General features: G+C 35.7%; 1 protein-coding gene across 1 annotated transcript in view; it reads right to left on the bottom strand.

The window, feature by feature from the left end:
- ITSN1 (intersectin 1 (SH3 domain protein)) overlaps positions 1–26,161 on the bottom strand; it is a 97,700-nt gene that overhangs the window by 51,750 nt on the left and 19,789 nt on the right. The window contains exons 9-17 of the mRNA XM_010134894.1: positions 25,403–25,540; positions 24,374–24,489; positions 20,666–20,928; positions 19,706–19,855; positions 19,392–19,532; positions 14,060–14,147; positions 13,745–13,884; positions 4,250–4,374; positions 929–1,158 (exon numbers count right to left, since the gene is read on the bottom strand). Of these exons, the coding sequence (XP_010133196.1) occupies positions 929–1,158; positions 4,250–4,374; positions 13,745–13,884; positions 14,060–14,147; positions 19,392–19,532; positions 19,706–19,855; positions 20,666–20,928; positions 24,374–24,489; positions 25,403–25,540 (1,391 nt within the window). The remainder of the gene's footprint in view (positions 1–928; positions 1,159–4,249; positions 4,375–13,744; positions 13,885–14,059; positions 14,148–19,391; positions 19,533–19,705; positions 19,856–20,665; positions 20,929–24,373; positions 24,490–25,402; positions 25,541–26,161) is intronic.

Below are 26,161 nucleotides of genomic sequence, written 5' to 3'. Positions count from 1 at the left end.
CCCAAAATACTTTGAGAGTGCTTGTGCAGCAGCTTCCTTTGTAGCCTGACTATACCTCCATGAAAGATGTTTCAAAATGTCCTAGTACATACAGACTGGCTGAAAAGAGGTCACTTACAGATAGTGTTTTTTAAAAATTACATTATAAATATCCATCATTAGAAAAAGAACAATCCAGAAAAATCCCAAAGATATAAGCTAAATTGCTCTTGTCATAAAAATGACCTCCACTTAAAAAAAATGCGGCAAGAGGACATATTAGAATAAGTCAGTTCTAGATTTGGGCTAGAAGATAGAAGGTAATTTCCCGTTTATGCAAACCTTCGATCAAATATTACATTCCAGTTCCCTTCAGTATTTATCAAAGGGAGAACCGTGATTCCAAATATGGACAAAAATCAGGTTATAATGCAGAGAATAAGGCTCTCAGCCCAAAGTGATCATATGTGTAGCAGAAAAATGGGGATTAAATCTTAGACTTTGGGTAATTTGTTCAGTAAACCACATGCATGAGGAAGGGGGAAGAGGAAAAAAGGATAAGTAAATGACATATTCTATTACTCAAAAAAATCCCAAGGCATATATTCCGCATGAAAATAATAATTGGAAAGAAAAGTCCAGAACAATTTTTGACATCTTGAATCAAGATCTTAAAACTGACAGCTAAGATTCTCTCTTCAGTTGGAACCGCGAGTCTCATCAGCTGTGCTTTACACTTTGCTTAAACACCGTACTTTTAGGAAGAATACTAAAGACTAAGACAACAACTTTTTGGAGCCTAGAGCTCAATCCATACAAAGATTTACTTTAACAAGACTACCAATCCAATCTTGAAACATAATATTCTTCTCCATTAAATAGGAAGACAAAACAGAAAAAAATTATTCAAGAGGCATGTGCAAGAGCTCTTCTTGATTTCTCACTCTACCTGCATTTGACCAAGGAGCCTGGACAGCTGGCTTGATTTGCTCTTGATGTGGTTGGAAAAGTTTACTCAGTTTCTCTTGCATTTCCTGTTTCCCCTTATCTTCGCTTTCCTTCTTCTTGGTTACTTCTTCCCTTTTTTGCTTTTCGTCTTCCTGAATTTTTTTTTGCCACTGAAGTTCTTCTTCCGGTTGCACTCGATCAAGCCGCTGTTTATCCCTTTCCTGGATTCGCCTGTTGGACAATTAAGGTGTTGGACAATTTAAGCCAGTCAAACAAAAGACCATAAAAGTTAGTTGTCCTTGTGTGTGATCTATAGTATAAAGCGTACTCTTTATGGCTTTTGCATACCCTGTAAGAGCTGTTAATTTTATTTTGGTGAGTTACGAACCACTCCACAGCATCTTCTTACACAATGACTCCTAGAGGGCAAAGGAGAAATATTCAGAAAGATTTGCTATGACTCCCTATGCATCCACAAAGAGCGAGCTGTGACTGCCAGACAAGTGACAGAACACTATTTTATGTAACCTACTGAGTGCAGGCCTTCATCACCTTGAGTCGCTTTGTCTTTGCATTTAACAAACTACCTTTAATGTAATTTAACTTACTTATCAACTCCGTAGCTTTACAGTACAATTCCATAGAACTCTAACGAGGTTCAGAGCAACCTGAGCATACAGAATGATAAACTAGTTGTGTTCCAGAGCTGAACAAAAGATGGGAAAAAACATTCAACATTTTCTTCTTGTTAAGAGTTCTTCAGAGATTTGTAATGGCTACACTTTACCTCAATAAAGAAGGCCGTGATCTCCTCTACAAAGAGATGAAAATAAGTATATTTACTCGTGTTTTCTCTAACTATTGTATAAAACTTCACACAGGTATCTTAGAACAGTCTTTTATTTAGCTTACAATGCTCTGAAAATTATAAGCTTGATAACATTCATTATCTTACACTTTCAGCCCCACTTCAACTCAGCAACATCTGAGTCTCTTGGGGATTCAACAATATTTGTGTGTTCTCTTTTCTTAGTTTTCCATGGGATTCCTAAATCCTACGCTGTTAAGTGATGAACCATATGGAGAAAGGAGGAAGAGGAAAAAAGAAAATCTCTCTTGGCTGAAGAAACAAATCTCCTTGGCATTCAGGAACCCAGATGTAAGCTCTTCAGTTCCATCTATGACTGCTTTTGAAAATCACTTCCCAAGCAGTCTAGTTTAGGCAATCTGAGGATCTCATTATATCAGCATTGCAAGTTACCATTTTCATTTGCCCCACAACTCCTTTTATTTAATCTAGGCCTACAGATACCAGCTACAGTTATCACCAGACATTTTCAATAATGAATTCTTACCATAAAGTTTCCCCTGAAACCCAATAAGCAGCAAATTATACACTTCAATCTGATAAGCACTGATTACAACACTAAAATGTCAGAAAAAGTCAGCAATATCAAACAAACAAATTGGTTCTGCTTATTTTCTCAAAGCCACAAACATCCCTGGGCAAGACTCAAAATAGCCAGAAAAAAAACCAAACCAAACCGGCAGACCTGATTCTCCTGCTAAGGGCAGGAGGAAAATTATCTGTAAGCTTCATACAGCAGTCTTGCCGAATGGTACTGAAAATTTCACATTCCCAACTGTGAAAGCTAACAAATCCTTCCCTTTTGACAGCAGACAAAAAAAGAAAGAAAATAAATATTCTCTGCTAGAAACAATTTGCACCAGCAAAGATAACTCCAAAGGGCTACAAGTGCACAGTGTGTTTTATTTTGTACCATGACCTATTCCACTTCTGTACTTTCCTCATACTTAGAAAATCAGTGACAAACACGTAACAACAAGCTGGTCATTAAAACTTAGCCTATTACATAGCAAAGTTTTGTCCAAGGACAATATGAATCCCTGGCCAAAAACTCCGTGGAAAAAAAATACTTAAGGGGAAGGATCCACTTTCTAAGCAGTAGGCTGGCACCAAAAGACAAAAACCTCATCTCTATCAATATAAGTTTGAGCTGACATTAATATTTTCTGAGAAACGTCAGTATCTGTTTAAGATGGCAGCTACTAACTTACAAGCTAAAAAAAAAATTATCTTTGGTTCTCAATGAAAATGCTGCTACCATTTCAATAGTATATAATTTCTACATCAGTATACCATGAGTAGAGGTTAAGAAACCAGGGTGAAGGATATAATTTCCTCCTCTATGAAATCGTGCCACGCTTTTCTGCTTTCAACGTAAAGTCATACAATAAATTAATAAATTCACTGTTCTCACAACCTCCTATTTTAATCGCTGGCTTTGTCCTTTGTACATTCATTTGCAAAGCATTCAGAGCAAATAACTCAGCATTTTGTTGCAACACTGAGGCTGCACCACACAGAGAGCTCAGTTTTCTTTTGACTTAAGGGCGTCTTACCTGGTGACTTTAGTCAGATGGGCTGTAAATGGGAAGTTGAGTTTTTGAATTATGTTTCTAGTAGAGTGATTAAGTCTTCCCATACTTATAAACCAAGTTTGCTCTAACTGCTGGAGCAAGAAGAGCATAAAACAATTAATCTTGGGGAGGGATGTGGGGTATGTGTGCTATAGTTTTCACTAAGACTTTCTTTTGGTTTTGCCTTAAATGTAAAAATTAACTTGACTCACCAAGTAGTAACACAGGCTATCAATTCACTTTAGGTCACAGTCCATGTAACGCTATAACCAATAACTTAAGACCTCTTGTGCGCAGGCCTTTGTTTTCATCTCTTGACCCCCATCTGTCTACATTAAGAGAATAAAAAACCCATAACTGCTAAAGTTTAAGTCAAACAGCTACTGATTAATTATGTCAGAGTAGAATAGGTTGCTAGCCTATATGCCATTCACTTGATTTAAATGTATTATAAATACACGCAGAAAACAATTTCCAAGTGTATAGCAGAAAAGCATTAGCTCTGTATTTTAGGCTAGTATAAAAGACAGACTCAGTTACTTACACTGTTCAAGAACCTCACTAGGTGTAGAAGTACACTGCACATTTTAAGTAACGCTGCTGAAATCTGTATCTATCACTGACATTACAAGTCACAGACAGAAGTGCATCTCTACAGCACACTTCTCATCCATGGATAAACCAAGAGATTCTCCAAGTTTTAAATGGGATCATCTGCACTGAAATGAAACTTGGTCCAGGTCTTGGGTATTCTTGTCACTGAGCGATACATTATTTGAGATCATGCTCCTGGGAATGCAAAGGTTATTCTACTTGTGTGCAAAACGCTTTGTACAGTAACACCTCTACAGAAAGGCCTTAAATTAGAGCAGTTTGTTACCTTTGAGCTTCTTTTTGCTTTTCCAGTTCTACTGTCTTCTTTTCTTGTTCCTTCTGTTTCAGCCTCTCAGCTTCCAAGTTCTTTTGCTTCTGTAGTTGCTGTTTGTTATGTATTTCTCTCAGCTCCTAGAGATAAAAGTAAAATATGTGTAAGCATATACTATGTGAATCATAACTAATGGTCCCATATATTTCATCATGAAGTTACAAATCTTGCAAACGGTTGGGTATCTCTGTTCAAACTTCTAATATTGCCAAATGCATTGGCAGACACTTAAAGCAGATTTCAAAGGTCTATAAACCACTTACTGTTTTCCTATTTTTATCCATATAACCCACGATGTTAAAGCATTAAGAAACAAGAAAAACTTCTTTAAATGGGACTCTAAAAAGTTGACAAGTTTGGCACAGCTTAATCTGAAAAGTCACTTATGTTTTATATCAAGTTGTTTGCTGGTTTGTTAATTCATTTCTTAAATTCCATATAAAAATCTTTCTTCTGAGCTGCTCATAACAGCAACTGTTTCAGTTAAGCACTTTTATTTTGAAATTAATGGTGATTTACTAAAGAATCTTCAGGATTGTTTTATACCCAGGAGACTGAATTCTTTAAGCAATGTCTTTGGGATGAATCCTGGCACAGAAAGTATTCATCCACAGAAGTCAGTTTTTTCCTAATTAACTGGAAAGACATTGTCTGAAACATTTAGAATATAAATACAGACATGATCTTTTCCTCAAGATTTGTTTTCTCCATTAGTACAAAAATGAGTTTTTTATGGAATCTCTTTGCAAAACCTAGAATTTTGCATCCAAACTTCTCAGAATTACAAGAAGAAAAAAAGGAAAAGGATAACTTTACCTAAGACAACTGAAATTTTTATCGAAAATACTTCACTTTAAAAAATTTATATGTTTTAATGAAAATCTAGTACAGACAAAAATACGCACAAAAGGTTTGCAGCAGAAAGTTGTTTCTAAATCTGTATCACAATAATGTCTACTTCTATTGAGGTAAGTTATGATTTACATCATGCAGGTTTGTTTAGTTTTCGTATCCTTAAAAGCTTTTTCTTAATTCATGCAGGGATTGAGACAGTTAATCTTGAAAATATTTGGATAGTTTTTCAGAAATTCATTTACAAATTAGCCAGATTAAGACTTCTTGTAACTATCCTCATGCCCTAAGTGAAATTAAGAAAATTGCGTAATATCAAAAAACCCACCCCTAAATATCAAGCGATTCAAAGGGCTAAAATGAGAAGTTTCAAGTAAGTTAATTTCACATTATTGGTAACTTCTCAGGTACAGTTCTATACAAGTTGAAAGTTAATACTTGTTTATTTACAGATTGTTCTTGCACTGTGTCTAAAAGTTTTACTTAGTGGAAGTAATACATGCATTAGTGCGGCCCATTGTGCAGCATCACATTTTAAAATGTCAAAATAACTGTACTGCAAAGTCAAGTAGCACGACCTTTGCAAGGTATTAAAAACACTTCTGATATATGGATGAAGGTTTCAAAGAACTGTTATGTTGAACCTCACGTCCTAGCTCTCAGTCTCGTCTCATTAATGATCCTCACTTTGAAATTTAATGAAAACTGCATTCAACATCATTAAAACGATAATCAATTCTTATATAGGTTTTAATTAAAACTCTGCTAAGGCCATGAAACTCACTGAAATACGGAGATAATTTGGTCAGCACCGTATTTTCTGATCATCATTATTTTTCATAGTCACATTAAAGCTTAGTATATAGTTATGATCTTGAATGTATATAACAGAATGTAAAATAAACTACTCTTGCAAAACCACCAGAATTATTCAGGCAGGATATTGCCTTTGGGAAATTTTTTAAACCCTGAATGCCCATCGTTATAAACATTCATGCATAGCTTTATTTTGGACTAAGGAAAAAGGCTACTAAAAAGGAAATCAATAAGCAATATTGAACACAATGATTTCCTAGTAGTTGGCCCATAAAGAACAGTGAGAAAATAAAGAGATTGGGAGATTGCAGTGAACACACAGTTGGTCAACTGCTCCTGAAGCTAGATGTGGGCTCTGAACAGACTATAAATTTCTGAAGTGCTAACTAGAGTAAACAGTCATTTCCAATAACTGTATGTTATTAATTCTGCTTCTTTAATGTTGTTACACTTGTAATATGTTGAGTTACAAAGGATTTGACCCGTTTCAAATTAAAGTCTCCGGGGGAATCACAGTCCCCACCTTCTCTACTTGATCACTGGAACTCTTAATTGTATCAAAAATTATGCACAAGTGCAAAGGACAAATATACAATAAGAACATTAGCAGTAGAGTGATTTACAAGCATTCATCTGAAAGGACACAGACCAGAAAAGCGCACAGTTGAAAGCAGTCTTCCACCTGGCCACAGCACTACGAGTTTTTATAGACTGCAAAAATCCATAAAACTAAGTATCCACAAAGGTCTTGAAGCTGAAAATATTATATCTGTGAAGTATCAAATATCTTGCCCATTATTCATGATTTTTAACAAGCTCGCTCTCTCTTCTGGGTGAAGAGACTGCTATCCAAAGCAAAGGTATCTGACTCCTACATTTAGTTCGGCTTTAGCACAGGCTTCTGTTTAGAAATTCTTTGTTGTTCTACTCGCTCTAGCTTTCCTCCACACTCGTAGCCCCTCCTGTCACTCAGCTTTGTAGGCCAAGAAGCTCCAGATTGAGTCCTGGCCGATAAGAACTCCTTTTGTTATTGAACAGAGATATCTGGGACAGTGACACATTTCTAAAGGAACACTGAAGATAACCTGCTGTTACTTGCAATATTTTAAGCTATTTAGACAACAGTGTTTTCCAGGTTTGTTTTTCATCCCTTTATCATTTTTGTCCCAAACTCTGTTTAAGCAGTGAAGTAGAAATAATCACTCAGCAAAGAAAGAGGAACTAAAACTCTTGAAAAGTATGAAGGTTATTTTAGTTAAACAAAACCCCCCAATAAAACTTAAAAGCTTTAAGTGTGACAAACTAGATGCAAAAATCTGAGCTTAGTTTTCATTTTACAAGAAATCTGTACACTAGGAAGAATGATTCATCTACATCTAATCTACATGTAACTCAGAATATTGGTTTCCCCCCCCCTTCAGGAAAACCTCCTGAATTCACAGATACATTAAAAAATAGTTAAAACTTGCAAGACATCTGTGTGCCAAACATTATTTACTTCCAACTACAAGGGTAGCCCAAACTTTGTATTTTAATTACAGTTTAAGTTTATCTCACTGTGAAAAATGCATGATATATGCCACTTCTACTGCCAGACAGAAAACCATGAAAGTTGTAGCTATGAGCCGTTTCTGACTCAAGCAAACAGTTTCTAATACTGAGTACATACAGTAGGATAATTGCTGCATCACAGCAGTCAAGGGCTGCTGCCAGCTCTGGGCTAAACAAATTATTGTCTTTGCTAATTTTGTCATTTCGTTTATACGCTCAGCTAAGTTAGGATCTCAAGGGACATTTTAATAATTATTTAAGTTTTCCATAGGTATTTTAACACTTTATTCCCTCCCAGCTAAGCCAGTATGCTAGTTCAGTATTTTGTGAAGAGATTTTTCTGCGATATACCTGTAACTGTTAGGAAAATCTAACTGAGCTTATACTGCTAGTACTGAATGAAATATTTTTGGAGATTAAAAAATGTAATATCTATCCTTCTTTGCATTAGCTAGGAGGAAATAAATATTTGATCGGTATCTAATGCAACAGATAGATGCTCTGTTCCTTTGCCAAGTACCAGTGGTATGACGAGGGAGAAAGAACCAGCATTTCCCACAGTGCTACAGGACACCATTTGAACAAAATTATAATAACACTTCAACAGTGAACAAAATGCAACATTTGCCAGCTGAATATTCAGCACATTCCTACACTCATCTTTTACAAACACAAGCAACTTAAAAGCTGCACATTTACAAATTGTATATTAAGTCCAAAGACATAACAATGCTTTGCTTCTTTCTGATGTGCAGGACAAAGCGTGTCTTACCTTAAAGCAGAGAGAAATTGTTACCTTTCCACTTAATTCACAAACAGACTAACAAGTATAATTTTGAGATGCTGCAATAGCCACATTTAGGAACTCACATAATATTGAATATGAATTAAAATGATTTTCATACAGCAGAGAAATATTCACTATATACAGACAAGTCATATTGCTATGAAAACCTTCACGCTAGAAATGTAGTCGTTTAAGCCCAAATTTTGCCTTTCTACAGAAAGACAACAGAACTTAGGATATTTCAGGGAATACAATACAAGGTTTCTCCCTTTGAGACAAACAGAGCATCTGATCCCAGAGGAAAGAACCCTACAGTTCTGTGCTCACTGAGGCTCTCCCACAACACCACTCTTCTACCCCATTCCCCAGCTCCCAAAGCACCTGCTTTGTCCTTAGCAGAGACCGTTCCTCTTTTCACCCCATATTACAGCTACAGGGTATTTGATAAAGGGAATGTATTGCCATCTTTCTCATACCAGGAATCACAAATTACAGTGATATTTAGGAATACTTAACATAAAAGTGTTTTTTTCAAAAATCTGAACATCACGACTGAAATAGGCAATTAACTTAAAATCTTTAAGTTTCAGATAAGCAAAAGACAAGAATTACTAATTAGTACCTTGTCCAAGTTGCAATTCAAGGCACACTCCTCATCTAGGCAATAAGGATTAGATAAAGAATCAAATTATAAACTCTTTTCTTTGGTTATATTTTAGTGCTAGCACCTCTTATTAAATACTAACTTAGTTAAACACTGCACACTCATCTGTTTATGGTAAAGTGAAGCACATAACTGGAGGAGGTTCATCACTCAGATTGAGATAGTTGTGTACTGCCTGAGTATGGCATGGAGACCTTTAGAAAGGAGTCTAAGTAGTTGACGCAGCCCAGGAGAACTTCCAGGCACTGCAGCATTGCATCTTCCATTGCCACTGACTGGAAGAAAGAAATGCTCAAATGTAAACAGGCATTCATATGCAAGACTTGTCCAGTGCACACTGACTAGACAGGGACTGACAACAACTGGAACATGACACAAAATGTAAAACAGTTCTAAGAACTTGATTCCTCTTGTTCACCACTTTTTCCAGGCACTGAGAATAGCTTCTCCAGAAGACTAATGTACTGCAGAAACTCTGATTTATTAGTCATCTTGTCCTGTGCATTAACACAGGTGAGCTCTAAATACTTGATTCTTCTGTGCTATATGAAATGATCATTTAGTTTTTGGGGACAAGAGCTGTGCTATTTGTCAGTGTGTAATGACTGACCTTTATAACATTTAAATGTAAATTCACACTGAATGTAGAAAGAATTTGTAAAGGTAAATTATAGTAGGACTATACATGCACAAACAGGAAACCTAATATAAAGCCTTCTATTCTACAGATTTATTTTACAGAGAAAATAAACAAATGCCTAGTTAAATTTTACTAATACTCGCGTCAACTTTAATTATTAGATTTCTAAGCAAAGATTTTTGAGGAGTAATGAAAGTTAGACTCCTCCAACCATAATTTAGGACACAAAAAAGTGGCCCACCTTTCAACCTTGTTACAAACTCACTCACTCTATAGCCAAATATAGCGCAACCCACAAGACTATGATTTCATCTGATAAAATGCCTCAAATCTCATTTAAAAGGATATCTGATCAGCTGCAGGCTAAGGTACCTACTTCTCTGCCAAACAAGTAGTAACAGTTTCCTGAAACCATGTGGTTCTACCTGAAGATTTTCAATAAAGATACTTGAAACTACCTGTTTAGAAATATTAATAACATTTTTTACTCCAGAAAGATTTTGAAAAGGAACCAAATTCTATTAACATTTCCAAGTCTTGAAACAAAAGTAACTGAAGTACTTGAGTTCCAAAGGACAGATCAGAAGAAATTTAAATCAGCTGTTTTGGAGGGATGACAAATGATCCAGTGGAAAAAAAAATGTTTCTTTTATCTCCCTAGTCACTCATACATGCTATTAAAACATGAAGTAAAGATGAGGTAATTTAACATTCATTTTAAGTATTCACTTATTGCAGAACATAAAACCTATAATATGGAAGCAAATGCCGTGCAATCCAATGGATACTAATATGGTGTTAACAAGTTGACCTATAACCTAAAATGTATTGGAAAATTACGTAAACTTTATGTTCTCATCAATGGAAAAATACACTGGATACTAATTAAATTATTCATTTTATCTTGCACTATCATGGCATATTTCGCTATCAGCAGATGAAATGTAACCTATTCCAAGAGATTGAAATAGAGTTTTGCAAAAGTTCAGGATATACTCACATAGAAATAACACAACAATTCACAGCCAATAAAGAATATATCTCAACAACGACAAAAGGTTATAATTTAATGTTGCTGTCAATCTAACTGTCTCTTAAGCACTTCATCAAAACTAGTTTGGCATATCCCTTGTACTCAGAGAGCAGTAACCTAGATATTTACAATTTTGCTTCTGTTTTCTATTAAATTAAGCATTTTGACTAAGACAAGACATGTATTACTCCCCCACCCTGTGGGGAATTAGTGCAAAATGCCGTAAGGTGTTTATATACCTAAAGACTATTTAGACACGCTGGGTTTTTTCTGGGAGTTTGCAAAAAGTACCACATCAGTTTGCTTCTCAGCAAGAAATTAAGTTGTATTATAGAAGACAAGGCAAGCACCCGTGCCTCTTCATCAAAAAACAAAAGCTGCACAAGGCAGCGTCAATTATGGTGCTGCTGTCCTAACAGACACCCCATCAGTTGTGCATCTTTCAGTTAGGATACTGAAGCTCAAAGTAAGAATAGATCATCATAAAGAAGTCTATCAGTCTTAAATCTACAAGCTAATTTAGAAACAGCCTTGATTTAAAATGGAGGGGTTTATTTATTTAATAAAAATACATTTTAAAAATAAACTTTTTTTACATAATTTCCCTTCGTTTACAAGATAATAAACTTTTATTATATTTAGAAATCAGATGTGGTGGAAGTTTTGATACATTATTTGAAAAGGTTTTACATTTAAATGGGATCTTTATACAGTTGCCTAGTAATTATTCAAGCTGCGAAGTACTGTAGTACCAAAAAAGGCTGCTGTATTTATGCACCTAGTTACTGATAAGTAAACGAAAAATTCTCCTGTTAATTAGGGAAGCTATTAATTTAGCAACTATTTATAAGCCATTTTCTACCTATTTCAAATCTAACATCCATATTTACAGTGTCAGTTCCTAAAGGTTGTCACAATTTTTGATTAAGTAAAAGTATCTGAGAATTATGCAAGTTCCTAGACTATTTTGTTTTGAGTAATATTATTAGCGGAGAGATAGGTGTGATCTGCCTTGATTTAAGAACATAACTTCCACTTCTCACAAACCCTAATAAAACACTGAGTCTCAGGAAAGCTTTCACTAGCTTTGTGCATGAAGTCTCACACGCAAGGCGTTCCGAGAGCTCTCTCCACGAGAACAACCATTAATTCACTGCTGCACACACAGCATCTTCTGAGCGGTTTCTCTGGCCCTGGGGGTACTACAACCGTTCCAGGCTGAGTCCACAAAAAGGTATATATGCCTTTGTAGATATTCAAATCCAGTAATAGAATCATCCAGACCACTCAAAACAATCTAGTGGAACTACAAAAGGCAGAAGATGTAACTGTCTCTGAAATAAGCTCCCACCTCTCAGTTTCAATAGTATAATTGACCTTCTTAAACTCATCTCTTCCAAGAAAGTTAAGAAAGCTGCAGCAAGGCAAGAATACCAACATAAAGCATCAAAAAAGAGATCTTCCTATTAAGCACTGCTTCTACACATTATGAAATCAAGAACAAAATTATGCTCAAGCCAGAGCAAGCTTGCTGAAAAGACTTCCCAAAGAACTGTCTACATAACTAATTTTCAGCATTTAAAGTGATAATTCTAAATACTAAGATTTGAACACACAAATCAATTTTCCCATTAAACTGCAAAATGGTTTACAATTAGTCAAGGTATTCTTGGTCAGACGGCAGACATTCTGATAAATCAATGCCTTTGTGCACGTCAATTTTTAATTATTATTAGCTTGGTATTTGTTAAGATTTAAAATATTCAATTCTGTTTGTTTTGGGGGGGACAGATGGGTGCTACTACAGAGGGGTACTAAGATTATTCACCCCTCTGCCCATTTATGAACTGTTTAGGTCATTTATGATCAAAACAAATGCTGACACTGATTTTAGAAATAAATACCCTTTGGTCATATTTATCTGCAAAACACTTCAAAAGGACTCCATTAGAAAAAAAAAATCGCCCAAAAAGCATGACATGTCAAGATGTGTCCAAAAAGCAAATATAATAAAAAGTGACATAAACCATTCTGTTTTCTTTCAAAATAAATACGGCACGATTTGTTTCTTTTGTGCCTCTTATGACTCTGCGTAGATTTCTCCCATTTTACCTCCCTAAGATCATGGCAGTCATCTTTGAACTGGCATTGAAACAGGTAGCAGTATGGTCTACAGCTTTTAATTTTCCCTATAAACATTAATAACTTTAATATTGAAACAAGCTCTTTGTTGCTTAAATTCAAACAAGCTTCCATCATAAAGCATATGATGCAATCATAGTTGATCTAATTTCAAAATGACTACAGAAACATTAATGTATATACCATAGTGCTTTTTCTTCTAAATAATTGTTACACAATTTATTACACCTTGCAGGAAATTGAGTATTTTTCTTGCCAGCTTTCAGGAGAAACCATGGTTGAATTAGCAGATAAAGTACTTTAACATTAGTATGTTTTAGGAAAAAAATGAATACTATTAAAAGTTTGTAACGTAAGACTGGTTTATAACTTCTCTGAAGAACACTTACTCTAAGGACTTCTGCAATTTCTGTTTTTTGTTGTTTTTTGGTTTTGTGGGGTTTTTTGGTGCAGGAATAAACTAAAACCACAGTTTTAACAAAAGACTGATCAATAAAGCATGAAACCACAAACAACACACAATTACATTCAGAAACAAGTATGAGCTTACAAACAGCAGATAAAAATTCTGCATGTCAGTAGAAAATCAAGTCTCTTTATTAAAGATTTCAATTTAAAGTACTGATTCCAGCAGATTTACTGATCTACTATAGTCTTGCACTTCTTTGATGCAAAAGGGCAGAAACTGGCAATTTCGTATTTGCAATCATGAATCTGGAATCAGAGTTCAAATTTATTCTTAAATAAATTCTGATTGAGTTGATTCAAACTCTGAGTTTGGATGCTAGGTAGTATTTTCTTAAAAACAAACAAACAAAAACCTCAAAGCAAAAAGACAGATTTGAGAACATTCCCAAAACTGACATTCTAAATCAATCATTCTACTTCAATATTTTTTTCCGTCATCAAGTTAGAAAATAAGTAATTTAACATTTAGAAGAAAGGATTAAAAAGTCTAGGATTACCTTCAGCTGATTATTGAAAATATCAATTTCCTGAAGTTTAGATCTGGTTTCTTTTTCTACTTCATCTAGCTGGTCTCGAAGCTGTTGACGTGCTAGTTCCTTGGCTTCTAAGGCTCTTTTGATAGTAAGAAGAGAATCTCCTGTGTTTAAACGTATCGTCAAATAAGTATTTTCTTACACTGAGAATTTGAGGTCATAGAAAGCAAAATTTTTCAACATGCAGCTTATAACTCAAAAAAAGAAATTACAGAGTTCATTGTAGCATGCAACATCATGTCCTATATAAACTTAAGACGTGTACAAAAATATACTTACTGTGCAAACTGTTCTGTTGAACTTGTTTTAGTTGATCATTGAGCAATTGCTTTTCTGGAATCAACCTTCCAAGCATCTGCTGAGATTCCTGAACAGGGGACAACAGAAGAGAAACCGACAAAAAGGTCAGGGATGACTTTAGCCATAGGACCTCTTATTTTTATTGCTTCAGAAATGACTCTTTACTTTTTCTCTCACTAAGTTACGTATTATTGCTGTTATCCAAGCATTATCTGTGTGTAGTACTACTACTCAGATATAGTTCTCTGACAATACAAAAAAGTGATCACATATAATTTAAGCATATTACTTGAGAACTGATTCTCACTGAATATGTAACTCGGCTTGGAATTACTTGAAATTCAGGGCAAAGAGACAAGGGCAGATGTCAGGAAATGTTAAAACAAGCACGTATTAACCACTTAATTCTCATTTTAATAAATTATTATTAACTTTGATAAGGAATAGAAAGAGAAATATTTACAACTTATTTGAAGAAGAGAAAACAAAGGCTTTCACTTTCAAGGAAAACACTATGTCCAAAAGCTATGCAACACAATCTCTGTTAGATGAGAATAATTGAGTCCTAGATCTCTCAGTTTGTCACTCCTGACAGACGATCATGATCTCTTTCAATTTCAACACAGTTCACAAGATTGTACACCTGTATATTGTACTCCTGTATATTACAGGAGACCTTGTAGATGAGAAATTCCTTCTTCAGTGTGTATCTATATCATATATAATCCTTGGTCCTTCTGGAGGATGACATGCTATTTCACACATCTTTAAGAAGACTTGACCTCCAACTTCAAGTTGTCAAAACATACTATAGAAGCATGAGGTGAAACAGCCTATTTTATAAAAGACGCCTGAACATCCCATCTTTCAAAGTAATTTTTTTCAGCAGTTGTCTTGAATTGCAGGGTTTTGAGTAATCAACCATCTGCCAACTTCAATTTGTCATGAAGGATTGCAAATGACTTAATATAATCCCAAGAATAAATATCACCTAATCGCTTAATACCAGAGTGAGCCCCATTAAAAGTTTTCAGGTTTTGTTACAAGAACACAAGGTTGACGTACTGACATGACTTCATAGTTGTCCCACTTTGCTCATGGCAGTCTTTGATTGTGCGTCTGCAGCGTGCAGCTCAGATCTCATGATTATGCAATGACTGCAGACTATTGTAATCTCTTTATGTTCCAGAAAACATACTTACAACAGCAGAGCCAAGGATTTTATAAATTCACAAAGTATCGATATTAATCTAAGTTATGCATTTGAGTATTATGAGTTACAAGCGTCCCTCACTATTCAGCTGCGTGCCTATAGCATCAGCAGACTTTTTTTCAGCCCTTCAGGGATATCATGAAGGCCAGATACTCTTATCACAGGACTACTATTCTCTACCTAGAGCCAAATAAGAAATAGCAATATATAAGACATTTCCCAAATCACCTGCCTGAGGGGGCCTGCCTCCTTCCCAACAACCACTGTTACTGTGTCCTTAAACTACCATGCAAATAACTGTCCTTTGTGTTCACACCCCTCCCCTTCCACCACACCCTCCCACCCAAATGCCTCCATTCCCCATCCCACGGTTTGGGATGAAATAATTTAAACAGTATTATTAAATTAAGTTTTCAAGTAGTATAATCAAAGAAAGGGAGCATCTAGTAGACTAAGTGTATTGATGGATAAACCTCGAAAGAGGAAAGGAAATCGCCTTTAAGACACAAGGATATCAAAACTTACCATTCCAATTCAAGAACCATTTAGACAAGCCAAATAGGAGAATGGAGGTCAATATGAAACAGGATTTACAGAAAAATTATCATTCTTCAAGCTCAAGAAGTAACATAGGACAGTGTTGCAGAGTGTACTGTAATCCTAACCTTAGTCGTTCATTTTTAAAGGCTAGATTACTTCTAAACTCCAGGCTACTCAGTCTTAATACAAAGAATAGTTTGGAGAGTATTTAAGGACAGAGAATGCCAAGCGATTATGATGGTCAGGTTCTGTTCCCTGAATTCACAGACAACCATGTAATTAGTTCATCTACTCTAACTGCATCCACAACATGCTCTTCCACTTCCTTTAGTTGTACTGAAGAAACAGATACAAGAAATTAATGGCATCACTAATACTGAAGTTACATGCAACAAGAAATCTCCAATAACTGAATAATGTCCCATATAGCAGTGGAAAGCAAACAAAGCAATCAGAAGCCAATTCCTGACCATCTAATGAGAGAAAGTTCTCTTCTGATCCTGCATCCTGAGCAACAGAGCATATGAGAAACTGAGATACCACCACACATCTTCAGTCTCTGACGCATATCCTGCTTCCCGTGCCAAATTACTTGGAGCCAAAGTGTTCATCAAGAAGGCAAATAATCCCTGCAGGTAACTAATAGAAGTCCTGCAGACAGTATAAACATGATTCAAACACATACAGTTAAGTCGTTTGGAAGGTGGGATCCTTCTGAACATCCCTGGAAATACCTCTGTACCAGATACCACAGATTCATATCACTAGTACAAATTTTCATCACCCAGGATTGTTACATGATTTCTTCCACAACTTTAATAAAACCCCACCCTGAAACTAATTAATAGGTTGAAGAATAATTACTCCTTTGAATTAACTCATTTTTCTATAGCATCAGATGTATTAAACTGAAGTTTAATACGTTATTTCAATTTAGGTTATTTCAAGTAAAGATATATCATCCCATAAAGATCTCGTAACATTGACTTTTTAATCTATTAGAGAGTTTAGAGGATCAAAAATCTCTATTTTTTTCGCCCAGGAAAAAGCTATTCACTCTTAGAGTCTCCCCAGATGAAATTTGTCCTTTTCTACTAAGTAGTGAGACTCCTTTATGGGATCACAATTGTGATAAACCCTTCAAGCCACACTAGCTGAAATATTAGTGTTTGAGATCAAAGAGAAGAAAATACCACAAAGCCAGAGCTATTGCTGTCAACCTAAGAAAAAAACCACCTCAAAACCCAAAATCCAACAAAACAACAGCCAAGAAAGGCAAGTGTGATTTTAATTACAGAATTGCTCTTACAGTCGCCATGAACAAAGCAATTTAGAAAGTGAAAAGGCATTAACTAAGCTGCTGGATACCTTCTAATACCAATTGCAATGACCAGAGACAGTTTCACTACAAATACAGGAGTGACTCCAAAACAGGAGTAAAACGTAGATAACTGCAAAAATTCATTGTACTTTGTTAGATGTTTCAACAAAATTTCAGAGTGGTGTCAAAATGCTGAAGACAAAAAAAAATAGCAATCTGCTTTGTGACCATTGTGATTGAGGAATAAGTAGCACAAACAAAATGTTAGGAAGATGAAAAATCCCCCTGTCCTCCTTAATTTTTCCTTTCATGGTGATGTAGTTAAAACTGAGACATGAAAGCTGTAGGTAATGAAAAAACACACCTACGATCAGCAAAAGACACAATTAACAACTCTAACAATGAGTCTACAGAGAACCCTGCCCCTTGTTTACCTAGTACTATTTAATAAACTACTACACCACAACTGCTAGCAGATAATCTCTCATTACTTGTTTCCTAACAGCATAGGTTTCACTTTTCACTTCCATTTATTATACACAGCTGTGGAAGCTCATTCCAAGCTCTTGATAATAACGATATTTTCTCACTTTTTTTTTATTGACATCTGTTATAAAGGGACCTTATCACAACTGTAGCACAGTGGTCTTTAATATAAATTACTTACAGCTTTTTACTGTAACATATCATTTTTTCCATCTTAATTTTTCGTATTATGACAAAAGCAAAAAGACACACAATGTTTTCTGAGTATAGAGGCTAACTAAATAACAATTACCAATTTAACAGAAATGACATCTGAAAATAGGACACGAATTCCATTCAATTCGTTGAAATAGCATTTAGGTATCAATGGCTATGCAGGTGCTTAGCTGCTTCTGAGGTGAGTTGCAGTACCTTACACCATTTCTGTGGAAAGCTTTTGAAATAAATGGGTTAAAGGGTAAATTCAAGTGCTTCTTGGTTTTACATGGAGATTGGCTGTGCACATAAGATTACTCGTCTTTAACTTATTCTGGTAAATGGGGACTTGTCAATGCATTTTTATCAAGCATTGTCACCTTTTCTGCCTCTTTGCCCCAGTACTGCTAAGCGTAACTTAAACAGTATTGCATCAAGAGTAGGACCATTTCGTTGAAGAGAGAAGAGTGGTTTCAAGCCTAACTGTGGCAGTCATTATGTCACAAGCGTCCCCTAGTAGCATTCCTTGTTTGCTATCATTTGCATCAAGTGGATGCAAACACTGTGCATAAATATGATCCTTAAATTATACTCTCTATAATAAGCTGCTGCCAAATGAAAGAGGTTTTGTGAAATGTGAAATGGTGTACAAAAAACTTCAACAGAAATGTAAAATTTTTTAAGAATGAAGGAAAAAAAGGCAAAAAATACTCATGTAAAAGAAAAAAATGAACTTTTAAGTTCTGGTGTTGTTCAAATGAATGTGCTTTATTTATCATGGTTAGAACGTTGAAATGGAATAGCAGGACTAGGTTTCAAGACGAGTTTTACACCTAAGCCCTCATAACATAAGCATGAGAGCCTCTTTGTAGTAGCAAAAAAGTACTGAGAGCCTCCATTACTGGCCAAGAATTAATTTTGAGCAATATAAAATATTGAATCAAGAGAAGAATCCCTAAATCAAATATAACTCCTCTAGAAACCTTTACAAATTGCAAAGAAGATTCTTTACTAAAAGCAGACAGCTACTTAATTGCCTCTTCAATTTGACAGAATTTTAGACAGAGAAGTAGGAAAGAAGAATGCCAGTAGATGAAAAACTAACTGGTTTAACTGGTAATGTCAATTTTGAAAGTTCATTATTTTATAATTTACAAAAAACAAGCAGCATCAACAACTCACTTCACTGAAGTCAACTCCTTCTTTCAGCACACAAATAGTAATCACTGCCAACAAATACACATGATGTAAAACTTAGTTCTCTTCACCCCTCTGAACTCTTTAACATCTTCAGCCAAACAATTTATTCACTGCTACCCACACAACAGAATTCCATGAGGATGGAGTGATAACCACAGACACACCTTCAAGCGTAGAAAGCAGTTCCTAGACATGTCTGAAGAACATCGATTTAAAAGAATGACAAATGATCTACACAATTACTTATGTACAAGGAACAACACACCATACACTGTGACAAGTTTGCTTAGAATATTGATGCAGTTGAGGGCCTCAAAATGTGAAGCTTAAAACACAACTAGAGAACATTTTCTCACCTGTAGCTGCTGCTGCAAATGGGTGATTTCTGCAATTCTCAGTTCTCTGGATTTATTTGTACTTTCGATTTCTCGCCTTTGGGTAGACAACCGACATCTGATATCCTGAAGCTTTCCCTCCAGTTGATTTTTTTTATCATTCTTTAGCAGGGGAAAAAAAAAATCTCTTATTTACCAGAATGCTTTGTCATGCAAGTCAGGATCTAGAAAGAAATTTTACTCCATATTTAGAAGCTGAAATTACAGAAAATAAACACGTCCATATCACAGTCACTACTGTGCTCATGTGCTTTATCTACATCATGATTACTTACTAGAGCTTCCAGCTCAAATTCTAAGGTCTTCTTCTTTGCCTTTAGAACAACTATGTCCTCTTGTTCTTTGTTTCTTTGATTTAGTAATTCTTGCCGACGATTACGCTCCCACTCAAGTTGCCGTTGCCTCTCAAGTTCCCGTTTTGCAGCCTGTAGCATTAATAAATAAATAAGAAAGATCTATTTTAAGAAACTGTTCTAATTGCTGATATTCATGTTCTAATGTACAATTAAAACATTAGTATAAAAACACTGCCAAACTGTGGACTAAATACGAGCCTCTATTTAAACGTATAAAGTGCTCAATTGTTTAAATCCTCGCTTGAAAGCACTGGTGAAGTGGGGCTTCACTGACAGCAGATAGGTGACTAAAGAGAATATCACTCCATTTTAATCAGTTTCCCAAGATCCAATATTCTGATTTAACAAGTTTTTTCATATTAAGACTTCCAGAATTCTTCAGGATAACCTTAAATCTCTTTCCAGCCTCCAACATTAGACATTTTGCAGCTTTGCAACGACTAGTCAAATGTTACTGCACCGAATGCATCATTATTTGGCAATAAGAGAAAATAATAGCTTTTTAAGTTAATTTGTTAAATAAAACACATACTGGTTAACCCATCACAGGAAAATCATGAATGTCACCAATGGCTGCAAGTTTTTCTTCACTCATTCAAGTATCTCTTTATATCAAAGAAAATTATTATTATTATTATTACTAAAGAAGTCAGGTTAGGAGCACACTGTGCTAGATTTGAATGTCTCATTCATTCATTTCACTTGAAAAATAAAGTGATAGCCAACTATTTCCTTACCTTCAAAACCCCAGAAATTCAAGTTAATTCTTTAAATGTTTGCTTACTAAAAATCAAAGTATTTAGTGTACACATTGCATTTTGTTCTAACCAAACACAGCTGCCATTGACATAACCACCTTCCTTTTATTCAGTTGGTTACCTCTCTTCTTTCTATTTCTTTCCTCCTTTCCTCTTCTCTCTGCCGTTCCAATTCCCGTTGTTTTTCCAACTGTTTCTCTAGCTCCAGTTGTCTTTTACGCTCCTGCTCCTGTCGCTCGCGTTCTTTCCTTTCCTGCTCTGCCCGTTCCAGCTGTGCTAGACGCTCTTGTTCTTTGCGTTGCTGTTCCAGGAGAGCCTGCCTCCGTTTTTCAAGTTCTAGATTGCCACGTTCAAAGTTCTCCCGTTTTTTATCTTCAAATGTAACTAACGTGTGGAAACGGGGCAAAGGAGAATTAAACTCTGCTACTAACTTAATAAAAAATAAAATCCTCATATGCTGAATCGAAGTGAAAAAAACCTTCCAACAGTACTAGATGCAGCTCTCAGCTACTGATAATACAGTTCTACGGGTAATTCTAGGTTTTATCATTAGTATTTACATTGCAGGTCCCCTTAAACCCACAATCTTAGGAAACCAAAGTGTGAATTTCAGTTCCCATTCGTCAGGCTCCTAGATTTCTCCACAAAGCCCAACAAGTGGGTGTAAGTTAGCCAAACCATTCACCAGTTCCTCTATACATTTGATAATGGTAGCAGTACAGGAACTAACACTTCAATTACCTCAAAGCAAATAATTCAGCTGATTATATTATCAAAAGGTCATTATGCAAATGAACAGAATGTATTTGATCTTGATATTCTTATAAGATTACTCCTTAACCTCAGAAAAGAAATGGCTTACTTCAGTTCTTGAGCAGCAGAACTCAGGGAGACTAGATTCCTGCAGATTCACATCCTCATCACTTGCTGCTCTAAAACAATGACCTGAGTTCCACTGTGGGCTCCCTGACATTATTCTGTAGTATCAGGGATTGTTCTTCCCCGTTCCACATTCCTAGGCCCCTCCCTCACAGTTTCTCCAAATTATTCTTTCCACTTCTCCGTCTTTCTTTTCATACCCTACAAGTTCTATTCCCCATATTCTACATTTCTCTCCCCACACATCCAACAAATATTTTTGGCGTGCAAGTCAAGAGATAGCACATATTTACTTCAAAGTGTGCATGCACTAACTGATAGGTTGGCCTGACATCTGCCAAATCAGTTGAATTTTCTTGCCTTTTTTGAAGGTCGGCCCCCTTTCTTATTGCCAATCACCAATTTTCATAAAACTTGAAAAAATTTAGCACTTTGATGTTTGTCACGTTTGTTTAAAATTAGCCACCGGATTCAAAGAATATTAAGATACAGACTGACAGACAGAGAATGTGATTACAACTCTCACTGATTTAGGAAACGAAGCAAAAAGAAAAAACAATAAAAAAAATTTAGGTCATGAAAGTCAGTTAAAAGGAATAGGTAGAAGGGCAAAACACTTGCAAATAGCATGGACGTTAAGATACCATGTTCAAGGCCACGTTCAAGAAGAACACCAGGTTCTGAGATGGCTGCCCAACAAGCTAGTATGGTTACACAGCAAAATCAAGGTACCCACCAAAACAAAGCATATCCAAAGTACAGAAATAGAAGAAAACAACTTCTAGCAAACTAAGTAAGTAGCTATTGGCTTGTGTTACTATGCTTAAGGGAAGGTTGTAAAAGCCAACAATAAAAACTCTTTCAAATGTTTCAAAAGAAAAAAAAACAAAAAACAAAAACACCCCACATCTAGCCAGATTTAGCAAAGCCAATGTAGAAGCAAGATGACATTCACTATAAGTGATCTTTACAATGGAAAATCTATACATTAAATACCATAAAAGGCTCATACACTCTTAGTTCCTTTTTAACTGAAAGGACAGTTAGCTTTAAAAAAACCCCACACAAATTAAAGTAACAGGTTGTCAAACCCAGACAATGCTAGCCCGTAGTTCAAATACAAAATTCATGAACTACTAGCTGTGCTGTGCAATCCATCCTTTAATTAACGTCAGTGCTGTAATACTAGAAGAGGACAAGTGCAACAACAGTCATTAAGGAAAGACAGTATAACGATCCTCAAAGCTACAAACAACTCAGTCTACTCCCACGCTGGGCAAAGTAGCAAAGCCTACAAAAGATAGAATTAGTTCCTATACATGATAAAGCATAATATCATAGAGGAATCAATGCAGGTAAGAGCTGCCTCTCAAGTCTAACAGACCCAACTGGATCAATAAGAAATTTGAAAAAAAGATCGGATTGACAGCATACTTGTATGATTTCAAAGTCTAATAAAGAAACTAAGCAAAGGCAGTTGTTGGTCTTCCTGACACTACGAACTGCATACCAGAATCCTCGGATTCCAGAGACACAAGACTTAGGCCTCAAAAAGCCAATACAGGAGAATCTTATCTCATCTGTGACCTCGGTGATGTCTGCTTCAGCTACCTCCCCTCATCCTCCTCCAGTCACGAATTACCCATCAGACTGCCAGTAGCAGTTAATTACAAAATACAAACCAAATACAAGAGTTGTATCTGAATTGCTCAAAAGCAGATCCCCTGAACTAACTTGGTATGGAAAGCGACGGAAGGTCCTTGGGAACTAACAAACAGTTAAAAGATTAGAATTGAAGGGTGAAATAAATCACCAACTTTCACAATGACAAAAAGATTTTCAGTAGCCTCCTTCAAAGATCTCTACTAGCAATTGCGCTGTTCAGTGTGCAACAAAGATCTGGAAGAGGGTGAAAAGTAACAAGATGCCTTCTGGAGATGATGCCAAGATATTCAAGCTATTAAAATAAAAAACTCACTTTAGAAAAAGCTTTAGAAGAATCTCACAAAACTGAGTGATCTGGCAATGAAGAAGCAGAGGAAATTCAAATGTTAATGAATACAGAGTAGTGTATATGGGGAATAAAAATACTCCTAACTAAATACAGACAGTCATAAGCTCAAAATGGTTAACAGATTCGTGGAAGGATGCTGGCATTACTGTGGAAAGTGTTCTAAAACATCAACCCAGATCTTAGCTGTGAGCAAGGAGGGAACACAGTGCTAGGGATCAATTAAAAAAAACAAAAAAATAATTTAGAACAAAACAGAAAAGCATTATTATAGCACTGTATAAATCTGTCACATTGCTACATCTTCAACTGCGTGATATTCTGGTCATCTTAGAATAAAATAGAACAAAAGTAAAAGAAATACAAAGAAGAGTAAGGGGATGTTCTGAAGTGTTAAGACATTTTAACATTTTGCCATTTAGCATCTAGGAGGCTTTCTACCCTTTTTTCTTTTCTTTTTCTTTCTTTTTTCCTTTTATTTGCCCAAAGGCAGAGCTGGTCAAGCTTGTATAAAACCCGATATTGTTACACACAGTGCGATGAACCAGACCCTTGTCATTATGTTGTGAGCTTTTAAAGAGTAAATAAGCCAAACTACCCTCCACCTAAGTCAGAAGATGGAGGTAGTAAAAAGTTTTCATTGCAGTCTTATAATAGGACTGCAAAGTGCTACCTCTGTTAAGAGTGTAACAGTTTAGAGAATGTAAGACAAGCAGCCTGAACGTTGTTCATATCTCCACTATCACTAACACAAAGAATCATGCAACAGTCAGGAATTAGCTGGACCAAGAAATACCTTGGTTATGCCTCTAACATGTCATAAACTGATCTGGACAGAAAACATTTCTTAATAAGCCTTTAAAACTCCTCAGCATATAATCTGATGATAGCACCTCTCTGATAACAGCACACGATACATCTCTACTTTTGCTCGCTCACCTGGTAATTTCTTTTCCAGTTGCTGCTGTTCTTCTTCTAATGCTGGTTCTTCTGGTAACCTTTGGTCTACAGATCCTGAACTTACAGCAGATATGCCACTCCCAGAGCGTACTCTTCTGTCAATAAAACAGTAATTCCGAGTTGCTTAAAAGAACCTATGCCTGCCAAATGTATTTATGATATAATGATGAAATCATAAAACAAATGCAATGATGTAATGCTTAATGATATTTAATGTTCACTCAGCGTTACCTAGACGATTTTACTCAGATGTTGCAGTTAAGACAACAGTATCCTCCAGAGTCCCAGCAACACACAATTATGACCTGAGAAACCTAATTCGAAGTTCATAGCACCATGTGACTTACAGATATTTAAGGAAGAAACACCAACTTAAACAACAGCAAAAGTCGTAAAGACAAGGGAAGACCTCACTACAGTCGAGCTAACAACAGGACTTCACATCGAATGAAGAAAAAAACTGTAATTTTCAGAAGAATATTTACAGACGTGAAGCTATGATTGTATGCCAACATTTCTTTGCATTGCTGTTACTGTCTTCCCACCCATTTCTCCATGAAAAAGCGAAATAAAGAAACAGACGTGATGACTCACCACTACTACTCACAGAAATAACTGTATCAAAAGATGTCTGAATTTGCTACAGTGTAAATTCATAGTATGTTTTGAATCACAATACATCACATTTGCTCTACAGAAGTAGAAGCTTGAATATAACAGTTTAAATTTATATGGCCAGACTGAGTAAGTTTGGAAGGTATGCTAGCATAAAACATTGACCAAAACTGCATTCTTAACAAGGAATTCTTGCTACTTCTAGCAGCCAGTACTTTTAATAACACCAAAAAGCTAGACAAGCATTTCCAAAGAACAAGGGCTCTGTGCCATAGAGGCAGTACAAAAAGGAGAGAGGTTACTTTTCAATTTCTTGTACTTTACAGTCACAGGACAGCTTTCCCAAGTGAAATAAAAATTTAGGAGCAAGATTCCAGAATTATAAGCAGTTACCTAAATGAAGGTGGAATATACTCTGGAGGCAGAACAGGTGGCAGCGGCTGACCAGACATAGCAACATCAATTAAGTGCATAGCCAGAATAAACTCTTCAGCTGTAAGTTTTCCATCTTGATCAATATCAGAAAGATTCCTTTTTAAAGGGAAGGTAAGAAGTCAGTAAATTTTTAAATATTAAAAGTTACTGTTGAAAAGCATAGTTTTAATTCGGTTCCAAATTAATTCAGTTTTTCACTACTTCTCTCTACTTTGTTTCTTCAAAATAAATAAAAAGCAAAATCCAAATGCTTCACTATTTCCCACATTTCTCATGCATGTCTGCCTTGAAACTATCCTCATAGCCAAAGCTTCTACTTAACTTGTTTTTTGAGTGCTGCCTGTACCATATGCTATAAAACTAATGTTAATCAATGGAGTTTTCTTGAACGCCATGTGAACATCCACTACACAGTACCATTTAGAAAAGAATCAGCTTGGATTTTTGGTAGAACTTTTGGGGTTGGTCTGCTTCTTCCCTGGTGGCTCCTATCTCACATTCCAGAGTACACATTTGCAATAAAATCAAAGCCATTAACATTCTAGCCCTGAGAAGCACAAAAACATTTTAGCATTGTTCATATATTAAAATTTATGGAGTAACATCTCTGGATGGCCCAAAAACAGTGCTCCAACAGATGCACAAAATGCTTTTATTCATGTTAAGGTGGTATCGAACAAAATTTAACAGCCTAAACATCAGCTTTGTTTCTCTAGC

The sequence above is a fragment of the Buceros rhinoceros genome, unplaced genomic scaffold (genome assembly GCF_000710305.1).
Source record: "Buceros rhinoceros silvestris isolate BGI_N320 unplaced genomic scaffold, ASM71030v1 scaffold1334, whole genome shotgun sequence".
Lineage (NCBI taxonomy): Eukaryota > Metazoa > Chordata > Aves > Bucerotiformes > Bucerotidae > Buceros > Buceros rhinoceros.
The sequence above is the reverse complement of the archived record's forward strand: the minus strand, read 5'-3'. Positions and strand labels throughout refer to the sequence as shown.